This window comes from Strongylocentrotus purpuratus, unplaced genomic scaffold, assembly GCF_000002235.5.
Source record: "Strongylocentrotus purpuratus isolate Spur 01 unplaced genomic scaffold, Spur_5.0 spur5_scaffold_11, whole genome shotgun sequence".
NCBI classification, from domain to species: Eukaryota; Metazoa; Echinodermata; class Echinoidea; order Camarodonta; family Strongylocentrotidae; genus Strongylocentrotus; species Strongylocentrotus purpuratus.
Genome location: NW_022145596.1, coordinates 25,545,314 through 25,558,320, shown reverse-complemented (window position 1 = coordinate 25,558,320; position 13,007 = coordinate 25,545,314). Strand labels below are relative to the sequence as shown.

At 40.1% G+C, this 13,007-nt stretch overlaps 1 protein-coding gene across 1 annotated transcript in view; it reads right to left on the bottom strand.

Annotated features, from left to right (window-relative positions):
- LOC100892635 (NLR family CARD domain-containing protein 4) overlaps positions 1–12,545 on the bottom strand; it is a 13,711-nt gene extending 1,166 nt beyond the window's left edge. The window contains exons 1-5 of the mRNA XM_011679547.2: positions 12,244–12,545; positions 7,536–7,890; positions 4,077–6,887; positions 2,059–2,227; positions 1–910 (exon numbers count right to left, since the gene is read on the bottom strand). The exon at positions 1–910 is cut by the window's left edge and continues 1,166 nt beyond it. Coding sequence (XP_011677849.2) covers positions 826–910; positions 2,059–2,227; positions 4,077–6,887; positions 7,536–7,824 — 3,354 coding nt within the window. The 5' untranslated portion in view covers positions 7,825–7,890; positions 12,244–12,545 and the 3' untranslated portion in view covers positions 1–825. The remainder of the gene's footprint in view (positions 911–2,058; positions 2,228–4,076; positions 6,888–7,535; positions 7,891–12,243) is intronic.
- Positions 12,546–13,007: the final 462 nt, after the last annotated feature.

The following is a 13,007-nucleotide window of genomic DNA, read 5'->3' as shown; positions in this document are numbered from 1 at the left end:
ACAAAGCCCAAACGAATGCTTTAAGCACGTTTACTCCTCCGGCTTATTAAATAGTAACAATGATCTGGAAGAGTTAATACTAAAAACTTTTTAAGTACATTAAATACACAAAAACACACATTTCCCATGCACAAACAAACAAATCTACGTCATAATATAATGGGATCATTGTATGGTACCATAAACAGTATTTCAGTAGCCAATTCATTTACGATGTAAATATCCCAAGTTTAATTGGTAGGGATAAGGTCTTTAGAAGCAATAAGATATTTGAGGTCATGTTCAGCGTATATGCCTATACACTGAGAAGTGCAATTTCGCTGGGTTTAACCAGCACATTGTTTCAATGTTACAGAATTTACATTCATCAATATTGTAGTATCAAACAAATATGATAGAATAATTTACCTCCGGGGCTCCGGGCAAGGACATAAATTCCTATGCACCCACGATTGTATGTGTGCATACTAACAAACCTACATGAACACGTACGTCAGATTGCAGTGCGCTGAGCTTCGGCACAAAAGGAGATGACCGATAGCCTTGATTTTGGGTTCCATTCTGATCCATCGTAAATCATGAACAGAACATTAAGAGGCCAGGGCCCCGTAAGAGTTGCGATTGATCCAGATCAATCGCAAGTCCTCCAATCAATTGCAAGTTTGCAGTCTCCTATCTCTTATGTCCAAGTTTCGATTGATTAATCGCAACTGTTTAAGACGAGGTCCAGATATTCAACAAGTTCCAGGACAATCAATCCCTTATCGTCAGCCAAACTATTATTATCTGCTGATCAGTTTGACTCGGAGCAAACAAAGGTGATGCCTAGTATACCTTGAGGAATGACTGTTGGGCGTCCCTACATGCTTCCTCTGCTTCTTGGTCGTCTGGTAGGTAACCTGCTGCCAATCTGTCAAAGAAATAATGATGGTGATGAAGACGATGATAATTATAATAATTAATTATAGTAATAATAATAGTGATAATAATAATAATAATATCAATAGAAGAAGTAATAGTCGTAGTAGTAGACTAGTAGTAGTAGTAGTAGTAGTAGGGATAGTAGTAGTAGGGGTAGTAGTAGTAATAGCAGCAGTAGTAGTTGTAGTAGTAATAACAACAAATAAATAACATGAAAATAATTATGAAGATAATAATATCAAAAGTGGAAATAATAGTAGTAGTATTAGTAATAATAAAACATAAATAAATTAAAACAATTAAGATGATAATCAAATAAATAGTAGAAGTAATAGTAAAAGTAGTAGTAATAACAAATAATAAATAAAGTAAATTTCTTTTTGATGATGATAATTATAAATTATTATATTAATTATAATGATGGTGACGACGACGATGATGATGATGATGATGATAATAATGATAATAATAATAGTAATAATAATGATAATAATAATAATGATAGTTATAATAATGATAGTTATTATAACAATAAAACAACAACAACAAAAAGGCAATGGAAGAAGAAATCATCACATCTTTTTTTCTAAACAGTCTCAATTTTGTGTGCAATAAATGTCTTCATCACCAAGAGCAGACCAAAACCATTATCTAAAAATTTCAGGAAATTTCAGGAATTCTATATATAAATGAATATGAATATAATATTTGAAATACATGTATTGCTGTAACCAACATGTTTGATTCTTCCATGTGTAAGAATTTGACATTATTATTTTCGATTGATTTCATGAGGCATCACCTGGTGCTACAATTGTTATAATATCAAACAATTATAACAAAAGTTATAACAACACCGTAGACCTTGAAAATTATAAGTAATTCCATAACCGTAATTATGCTATTTTCCAACAGCAAACTTACAAACTTACAACAGCAAACGAACGAACAAACAAAAAACATGAATCGGACAAAAGTCTTAAGTTTCCGCATAACGTTCTTTAGGGTTTACATCAGATTCTACGTCTTCCCTCGTCCATTTCCTTCATAAACTATCTTCCTAGAATGTTGTCTTTTGGTACGAAGCAAGACAAAGTAAACTTGTTATAAATATTTTACGGTCTGAAATCGACCTACCTGAACTCCTGGAGGGTTTCCATCCCTTTGAGTGCATCGAGGAGTCCAATTAAGCCTTTGGCACACAGTCGGACCTTGAACAGTTCAAGAACTTGAATCTTGGGCAGAGCAGCAATGACCCTTGTGAAAGATTGGGTAGTGGATAGTCGGACAGAGAGTGAGTCCTCGGCTGCATGAAAGTAACAGAAGCAGAAATGTCAAATGATAATTTATTTGGACTATTTACACGAAATGAACCGTAAGTATTCAAAATGAAACGTGAGTGCAACCATGGACCTACTACGCCCTCAATGAATTTTTGGGAATAATATAGGTGAAGACTTTTTACTCTCTTACGAGAGGTTCTGTGTTTGATTCATGTTTGGTTCTTACATTCTTGGTAAAGGTGTTTTTACCAACGCACTTCAAAATATTATGTTGGTTTTAAAGACAGAAGGGATTAGACCACACAGCGAGGTCACTGACAGGTGGCTATCTCATTAACTCAGCTCTCAACTAACATAAGAAAAAGAGGATCATGGGGGACCAACAGGCACCGATTGGGGAAGTTTTTTTTATATAGAGGGAGCATGTAGCTACAAGTAGGACAGTAGGGCTTTAATAGAAGCAGAAAAATGAGAGGAACAGGTCGATAAAGTTTTGAGCAAATTCTGAATAAAGATTTGAATTCAAATACAGATTGGTAACACTGTGACGTATCTTTCGAGCTCCTCTCCAATCCGCTCTCTACATAAATTTCATAAGATTTCATTTTCTTCGTTATTGATGGCGGAATAGATTTGTATCTATACAGGGGTTGTATCGCAACATATTTGCAATTATATTTAGGGTGCACGTATGATTGAAAGTTTTCTTGAGGGAAAATGAAACTTTCATGTTTTTAAAGCACAAGGCAAATGGGACGGGAGCTCGCAAGATACGTTACAGCAGTGGCGTACGCAGGATTTTTTCAAGGGGGGGGGGGGGGGTTTAAAATCGGATCCAAAATTTCGCAACGACTCAGGAAAATTTGAAAATCGCGCCGGCCAAAAAGTCGCTCAGTGGGGGGGGGGGGGGGGGGGGGGGGGGGGGGGGGGGGGGGGGGTAAGAGGACACTGTTTTTGTTTTTTTTGGTCTCGAAATTTGAATATTTGACATTTTGCTCCGTTGGGGGGGGGGGGGGGGTAAGGTCACCTTTCTTAGGTCAGCCATGGGGGTAATTTTTTTATATTTTTTTATTTTTTTTTAAAATAATTAAAAAAAAAAAATCCAAAGGGGGGGGGGGAGGGGGGGGGGGGGTTTTAGGGATTTTTTTAGGGGGGTTTACATACATAAAAATACCAAAGGGGGGGGGGTTTAACCCCCCAAACACCCCCCTGCGTACGCGCCTGCGTTACAGAGTTGCCAATTTGTGTTTGATTGATCTCAACTTTAAAATGTCATAACTTTCTTATTTTAATCGGAATTTGCTCAAACGTTCACTAACATATTTCTCTTATTTTCTACTTCTAACTGAATATCAGGATGGAATTTCCCTTTACAGTGAACCGAAGTATATTATCTATGATAAAGGTTTAATTTTAAATATTATCATCATCATTCACTATGAATATGACGAACAAAGAAAGCGGACAAAATATACAGTTCCTCAGGTACACAAAGGAACATCCCTTCACTGCTATTATGTAAAAAGGTGAATATGCATGTGACACCTGTTGTACCCATTTGTACATAATAGCAGTGAGGAACTGTATATTTTGTCCGCTTTCTTTGTCAGTCATATTCATAGTGATTATCATTAGATTTGTTGTTGATGTTGGTATCTCTCATTGCAGGCAATAATTGTAAGATAAAGAAAATTATTGATGAGGGTCGTTTTATTTTAAAAGGGAAGAGGCTGATGAAATCATCTAAAGGATGAATGTTTCAGAGGAGATGAGTTCTGAAATATTGGTTTGTCCTATCAACATTGAAATGTAAGCTTCCATTAAGAATAAAGATTGCATCACAAAATGGAACAGCAATTTCCAAGTACTTACGTAATTCATCATCCTCTCTGCATGTTAAGGATAGCGAGATGATCTTTGGCAGCTTACTCAGGGATGACGTCACACTCTTCAAGAGGGCATCTGCGTTATGATGTTTGTAGAGTCCAAGGTGGGTAAGAGAAGGAACGAACTTGATCTTTGCAACCAGTCTGCTGATACCGCCCTCGCTGACTTTACTCACGTCTAGACGGAGTCGTTGTAGGTTGGTACATCCCTGAAGAGCGTCCCCTATTTCAGCTGCGGCCGAGTCATCCAGAGGGTTGTCATTCAGGTCAATCACCTCTATGTTCGGGAAGCCAGTCAGCTGTCCGCCAAACTCTGCCAGTGTCTGAGGCTCCATCTGCTCAGAGTTCAGGTAGATCCGACGCAAGCTGGGCAACCTTGGAATCAAGGAGACAAAACTCTTCTTGATCTCGTTCCCGCTAACATCGAGATGTTGGAGGTTGGGCTTGTCGTAAAGTGCTCTTCCGAGGTAGCCCATCAGGCACGATGAGAGATTGTTCCGGCTGAGATCGAGTTTGACGAGTTTCCTCCATTCTGGTGACATGAGTGATTCAAAGAAATCCCGCCACTTTTGGCTTTGCTTTGATATTCCTGTAATTACCAACGTTTCAACGGGACAACAGCTAAGGCCACTAAGGACTCCATCAAGGTAGATCTCGTTCACCTGCCACTTCTTCATTTCTTCTTTGACAGGTAGATACGCCACAAATTGATTGTCGGATAGATGGTCGATATCCTCGAAATCACCGGGACTTTTCTTTGTCAGTTTGCTTCGGATTGACGACCACGTGTTCGTCTCCATCAAGGCAAGATTGTTGACATTTTGGAAGAAGTCTTTCTTTACTTTGGGCAAGAAGTCTCTAATCTGTCTGAACTGGTCGTCGAACATATCGTTGACATGAATGATTTCCAGAGTATGGACTCGGAGTTGTCCATCAGTGTCCGTGCTGCCGCCATCCACATGGTCCTGAGCACTCCCTTCTTCAACTACTTCCTTCGACTTTTGATCAACGTCAGATTTCTTACTTCCGCCATCAACTTCTACAAAGTTACTTGATTCACCATTGATATTGAGTGAGGAATTGCATCCACTTCTTCTACTGTGTTTTGAGGGTGTAGTGACTACTCTGTTTGGGTCAGAGTTCTGTAGCAGATATCCAAGGGTCCTTGCTGTTCTTTGAGGAGGAGAAAATAGCCGAATCACATTGAATATCGGTTGCAAATGTTTGTTGAATTTGCCGTGGCTTTGGCTTTCGTAGTTCAGGTTTAGACATAGTTCAATCTTTTCTTGAACTCTTCTGCATTCATTGATCGGCAGTTGTCCGCTCCAGAATCTCTGTATAGCTTCTCTATCTTCTTCGACCAGATGATTCACAACGTGAACGATGACTTCTTCTGCTACCACCAGTGACTGACCGCATGCAAACATGAGAACATTTGTCAGATCTAGAATTCTCTGAACAGAGTCGACCAAGTGAAGATAGTGTCTGAACAGATCACCTTCTCCCAGTTCTACAAGGCGTGAAAGGTACCTACCGGCAAACATCTCTTGCACTGTCTTCAACACAAATGAAATGTTACGAACGGAGGATTGCTCCTCCCAAGGATCAGTTGATACATCATCATCCTTAGTCAGGAGGCCAGCAAGACATCCCTGCTCGATCACTTCACTTGAAGACTTGGTACACTTGTCAACATCTTCTTCGCTGAACAACAACTCACCATCTTTCTCTCTAAAGAATCCTAAGAGGGCTACCTTGCCGAGTTGATCAAAGAGGAACTCCTGGGTCATGAGTGAGTCTGGTTTCTCCTTTGTACTCTCTGGGGAAGACGCTGGACTTACAGCAACCTTTGGTTTAGCAAGTTGATGTTCGAAGAAGCACCGTACCAGCGTTTGAAATAACGCCGTGTATGTGGACAGCTTTCCAAACTCAATCCCATCGGTCCATCTAGCTACTTGACAAAAGGCACATAGTAGTAAGGGTACGGAAGACACTTCAGCCAAGAGGTTGTTCCCGTCCAAGTATGCATAGAGATTGGTGCCAATGTGTTGCCTCTTCCCCGTGAAGGTTTTACTGACGTACTCATGAACATGTTCCTGTGTGAAGCCAGTGACTTCTAGATGCTTGAAATCTCCATACTCTAGGAAATCCTCTAATCTACCAGGACGAGTTGTGATTATGACATGTATATCAATGAACTCGTCGTTCCGGAGCATGGAGACAATGTTTCCAGCACCTTCACCCGTGAGGCCTTTCCCAGGGAACTCGTCATATCCATCCAGGAGGACACACACATCCTTTGCATTCTCGCGGCATATCTGCTCCACCGTTTCAGAGCTGATACTGGCATCCCGAGGCACACAATGCTGAAGAATAGCCTCACCCAAGTTACTGTGGAACGTCAGCTTTCGCATTGGCAAGAAGAACACAAGCTTGAATTTGGCTAGGAGTGCACCTGCGACTTCCTTGCACCAGTCTGATAGTAACTTGACAAGGAGAGTGGTCTTTCCGCTTCCAGCTTTGCCCCGTACTATAAAGCGCTTGCTGGGCAAATCGGAGGACTCTTCGGCAATGTTCTCAGTGAGAATGTCATTGTAAGATTCCAGTGGACATCGGACGGGGATATCTGGACCAACTATGTGCAGGATGAGTTGTACACAAATAAAAATGGAGTCCACTTGAATATAGCGCGTTTTGGCCCATGGAATGAGAGGTATTCGTAACAGCTTCGTCTTGGCATACGAAATCAATTTGTCTCTGATGGGAATGATCTCAGGTCCATACAAGCCTCTTGGTGCTGTTAGGAAAGAGAAAAGCAATAACACCTATGTGAATATTCCGTTAAAAAAACATTATACTCTATAAAATAAGATGAATGATCTATAAACAAACAAAAATTAGCGAAGGCCGATATGGAAGATAAAAGCTAAAGTCATACTTCGAGTACACCGGAATTAAATTGCCTGATTAATCAATTTTACGTACTGATCTATTGATACAGCGTCAATAAAACTTTCCCTTTACACACGCTTGCATATATATACATTAGATTTCCAACTTCTCTCTACCATGATAGCATGGTTTCATATGCCGACATAGACAGTTAACAACTAAATTATTCATATCCTTCCCAAGTTTTGTGGTTTCTTAAGTATGTGAAAAACTTATTGTGCCAACATATGTTTCTTGAGAATTTGACAATTTAAAGCTAACAACTTTATGACTAAAAGTATTCAGCAAAAGGCCATTTCTTTCTTTAATTACGAAAACCATACACAAAAATATCAATTTTACAAGGGGTGTAAATAATAAGTACGTATGCCGGAGTTCCTACGCCAAAAAACATTCAGAAATTCAGTATACGAAAAAAAATATCTCAGTGAGGTTTAAAATGTTTTACAGGGATTCAAGTTATACAAAAAATCTTAGATGCATGAATACGTACACTTCTTCAAGACTTCTTTGGCGAGATGGCCAATCTCGCATCTCTGCAATGCTTCGGTGAGTGTATCCCTTTGCTCAATCTCCGGGCAGTTCTTCGCCCAGTCGCACAACATTTTGTAGGTCCCGATGCTGGCAGCTCCAGAAAACCAGTTCTCCCTCTCATACTTGGAAAGCGCTGCTTCCCGGATCTCTAACCAGAGTCCAAGCTTTCGCCAGGTGTTGACGTCGATCTTCTCGGCAAGGTTCATCAACTCGAGCTCGGTGACGCCATTACCGTTGTCCGAAGACATCCCGACGATGTCGTGGAAAGTTCGCGAGTCAAGAATAAGATGGCATCAGGATGGCATCAGTACAATCTGGAGAAGAAAGACAATGATACCAATTTACTTTACGTCTGGTACACGAAACATTGGAGCTGGCAGTGTGTGGTTTAAAGGGGCACAAAAGTACGTGTCACCCCAAACAGAATGACATAAAAATAAATATGGAAGCGGAACATGAGAGAGATGAGGAAAGAAAGAGATGGGAGAAGGAAGAAAACAAAAAACGAAAGGACCCCTCTCACACACTTTCCCTAGCCAGGGGCCTAATGAACATAACGTTATCCAGGGTGAGAAAAAGTACACCTCATAATGCAAATTTACCCCCAATGGTTGAATGAATGCTGCGCCATAGGAAACTGCCATTGTATGGTCATGAATAATACAAATGTATTGAAAATTGAATTTAGTTAACCCGTGCTTATACTCATGGAATCGAACCCTTTTTTATGAGTCACTTTCAGTGTCTTTAATCTTAAATGAGACTTTGTGGTTGAAACAAGGACGGGGTTTAACTACCCTGGTTCAATTTTAGTAGTCCCACATGGATTATAACGTTGGCATGGTGTAACCACCCCCGGACATCTACCGCCTAGGACATATACCATCTAGGAAACATACAGTTAAAGAACGACCCCCCCCCAATCCTAGAGGGGACACGTGCCCCGATCTAAGGAACAGAGAGAAATAGGCAGAGGGAGAAAGACAAAAAAAAAAAAAAAAAAAAGGGGGGGGGGGGTAAAGGGCTGCTTGCCCTAGTGACAAGGTGTCCTGGGTATTTTTTAATTGACCGATAATACAGTCCTGGGATCGTATGCAATTCATATCGTTACATTAATACTTTGGCAAATGGAAAACATCAGAACGAAGTTAAGGTATTGCATTATTGAGTCTGCATGGATTAATATGAAGATGTGTGCTAGTCCATATCAATGTAGTTTAACTTTATTCATGAGAACCAGGCCCGTAGCCATGGGGGGGGGGGGGGGGGGGGGAGGCCACGTGCCCTCAATTTTTTTCCAAGATCGGATGAACTTTTTAGACCCCTACCCAGGACGTCAATCAATTACATGTATGTGCCCCCCCCCCCTCCCCAAACATCAAACTCTGGCTACGGCCCTGATGAGAACACAACCTAATGTTTGATTATACTTCAGCAATGCCCTGCACAGTGGGGTAGCTACTAGTGAAAAGCAAACTAGAAGAAATTAAAAGCTAGAAAAGAGAGAAAGGGTAAGAAAGAAGAGGAAAAGAACGAGGGCAGAAGACGCCTAAACACACCTCCAACATCCTCCCCTAATCAGCCCGGAGTTTCATATATTTTCGTTTCATTTTCGTTTAAGACCGGTGCTTCCCCAATTGTTCAAATGCCCCCTAAACAGGCTGATTCACGCTACGCCATTTTACTCTGTAAACTAATTTCAGTAATCTGAACTACGAGTATAATGTACGTATACGAGTTATCTCAATAAAGACCTTGTATAAAACACTGTTCGGTACTAGTCTTTCAACCCAGGGTCCACAAGTGCATCCGGCTGCGACCGGAAAAGCACGCTTGTTTCAAAATATTATTTTAACACACAGAAGGACACCGGTAGTTGAAAGGTGAAATTCGTTCTATCCCTCTAAACAATATTTAAATTCTGATGAATAGCCTTTAAAAGTATTTTGGAATAGGCTAATTTGCTAAGGGGGATTATTGACAAATATACAAAGATTTATTGAATTTGAATCATATTTATTCGAAATATCATTCATTGTTCTCCCTTTTATCTATTTCAATAATTTATTTCAATAATTTATCGTGCAAATACGTAGTAGATGTGGAATTGGTTTTGAAAGCAAAAGGAGCAATCGAGAGAAATTTTTCTTTTCCTATGAACACTTGGTCAAATGGACAAGACCGACACCAAACCGACAATAGACCTTATACAAATGTGCTCTACCCTGAATGGCCAAGAAATTATCGGTTTAGAGTCAGTTTGGCAGTGTGACCGAGGTATTAATGGATAATGACAGTGGCTTGGAATTATGCAAGCTTGTTCCTCTTGGCCAATGTGTTTAAACTTCTATCTCAAATGGTAATGATACTCTTGCAATCTATGTTGCCACTGGCAACAAAAAGAGGACGATCGACGGATCGTTCTTCCCTATAAACGCAACTTGCCATTCTGTAAGCAGTTCAGTACACACTATATATATTGGGGGGGGGGGGGGGTGTCAGAGATCTTCCGGGATTTTACAACCCCTTTATAATGGAGGTCATCCCTGTAGACCGACAGCTCACGATATCGGCAAAGAAATGATATACATAGAAAAAGAGAATGTTAAAAAAGGTCCATGTGACCGACAGCCCATAAGACCGAACAAATAGAGAAACGAAATAAGGAAAGTTTTAAACAACACCGGTCTCGTGAGCTTTTGGTCCAATATAACTACTGGAAATTGGTTGAGGGCCCACAATAATGAATTGTCGGTCTAGTGAGCTGTTAGTCTCACATACGTGCCACGATCTAGTAATCCTCAAAATTAGGGATAGAAGGCAAACGAGATTTACTTGGTTGGCCTGGTATGTTGTACGGCCTCGTGTGATGTTGGTCGGAATGACCGCATGCGTGTTACCAAAATGTCCGGTTAAGGGGTACTTTTCGTGCGACAAAGTCCGGCCCGAGAATTGTAAAAAAGGGGGTGTATTTGACTTTTCACACGGAGGTTTCTTTAAAAAGGGGGCGTTTTTCTTTTTTTCTCTCATCTCTTTGGACTCCGAATTTAGGGGGGGGGGGGATACACTGAGCATTTTTCCAAATTTAGGGGGGTCTCCAAGGCAGGAAAAGCCCGCGAAAATTCTGCGAAAGGGGGGTTCGGAAATTTTGGCAGTCCTCATATAGGGGGTGCTTTCAAAAAGAGGGAACAAGCATACGCGTACCCTAAATAACACTGAGTGGGGGGGGGGGGGGGGGGTCTAGAGCACCCTAATAGAAGATGTCAGAAGGACCATGAAGAATTTTCGATCTCGTGGCCTGTCTGTATAGCGAACCCTAGCCCGTTACCCGGGAGACAACAATTTGGCACATCCGTTTTTTTGAGACATCAATGATAAACATCCGTTACCTTTCGCAGACAATTCTATTTGCACTAAATACAGTAAATATTTACCAAGGCATGATCAGCGTTTCGAAGATGAATCAGCAATACAAACTTAGATTCTTATCTTATAATGTTTGTGAGCACGATACATACATTACAACACGATAAGCATGCCCTTTATATATTCACTGGGAAATGCTTTGCACTGTTTTCTGGAGTGTATCAAGCGCACCTCATTTTTGAATAGGTTATCATCGACACCTTACAATCATGAATTCAATCAGCATACAATTGTATATAGGGTTACAGTGATTCATGAGAAATAGAGAAAATAGCATCGCTACTTGGCCGCGGTATATGTATATGGGTCTATCTATATCTAGCATACAATCATCTTCAGTTGGAAATTATACACAGTCCATTCGGAAATATATGACAACACGTAAAAATAATTAAAAACCAAGACACTTTGTAGACTCCTGGTAAAGAAGAACACTGATAATGTACAAAGGTAAGTGTGGACCTCTGAATCTGAATTCTTGGACCTATATTGTATTAAGGAACGAACTCTTTGCAGTGGTGTACTGATGAACTATGGGAGGGCATTACAAGACATTGTCTTACTAAGGAGCCCGAAAAGACAGGTGAATACAGGTGAAGTGGGATATTTTTGACCAATATGAACGTTAGCATTCGAGAGAGAGTTTGTAGTGTAGGCTGGCCTGACCATGACCATGGTAGCATGGATCCATGCGTGAGGCATAGTAAACGTACAGAACAAATTACTCATCCATCCATTCTACACATTCTTCCAGCCCTGTGTGCGTTGGAACACCTAAACAATGGCCTTTTGTAGTTCAATGAAAGGGGTCGAATTATACGAGCTGGCGTGCATCACGTAGTGCACATGAATCCACGTATGACCCCTTTATACAGCAGAATGGCGATCTATTTCTCATTGCAGGAAACAACAGCTGATCTGATTACGAACTACTGCACTCTATTAACCAAACCTATATGTTACTGTGTCGTGGACATTATTACTATTCATGTATTGCTATATTGACCGATGCTATCAATTGACCATATAAGGGCAAAAACGTGCATACACGTACAGTGCACGCCCATGGGCCATGTATTAACACGCGACAATATCTCAATGCATTCATTCATTCTTAGCAGATATGCTGTGTATTTGAAGAAAAAGGCCGTAAAACTGAAAATTTCGGATTGTAATGATTGTAAAATAAAGAGATTACATATTGGTATAATGTGTAATTTATAAGTAATAAATAAACTTACCTATTTCAATAATCTCCCGTACAAACTAACCACAAATAAGCGCGGTATATATACCAAACCTCACTCCGGGCTGACATATTAGTAGACGTCATTGTAACTACCTGTTGACACGAGGAATGCCTAGTGATTAGTCATGCGGTGACGAATAGCTACTTAACTCTTTCAATGACGTGTGCTATGTATGTAGGACACGTATTGTGATGCATACCACTCGGAGAATATGAAGATAAGTATTTGAGAAAAGGTGCAGTGTCGTATATTGAATGCATTTTTTTCTTTTCAGAAAATATAGTAATAGAAATAATAATCCTATAGCCTATAGGCGTAATTAATGCTCATTGTTTACGTTTTCGTCATTTCAGATCTGCTGCAGATCATCTTTTCTTCAGCAGTGATGAACTCCAGTCTAGTATCGATATTATTAAAGGTAAAGACCAGTATTGGAAACGCCCCAATTTTAAAAAATGAAATGGAAGCTCTCATTACCAATCATGTGAAAGAAAATGTTTTGACTAATACATGATGATAAAAAATTTGCCGGGAAACCGCCTACTAATTCATATATTTGGTAAATTTGTTTCTCTCATGGTCTGTGAGAGATATAGGGTAGTCCCATATACATCTTTCTGTGTATAGTGCTTGTAACTTTACAAAGAATAGGCCAAATTTCTTATCATTTTGATGATTCCAGAACCTTGCAGATGCTAGATGCTAGATGATCAACCTTTTCTGATCGATTCCACAACGTTTCTTTCACAATGCAA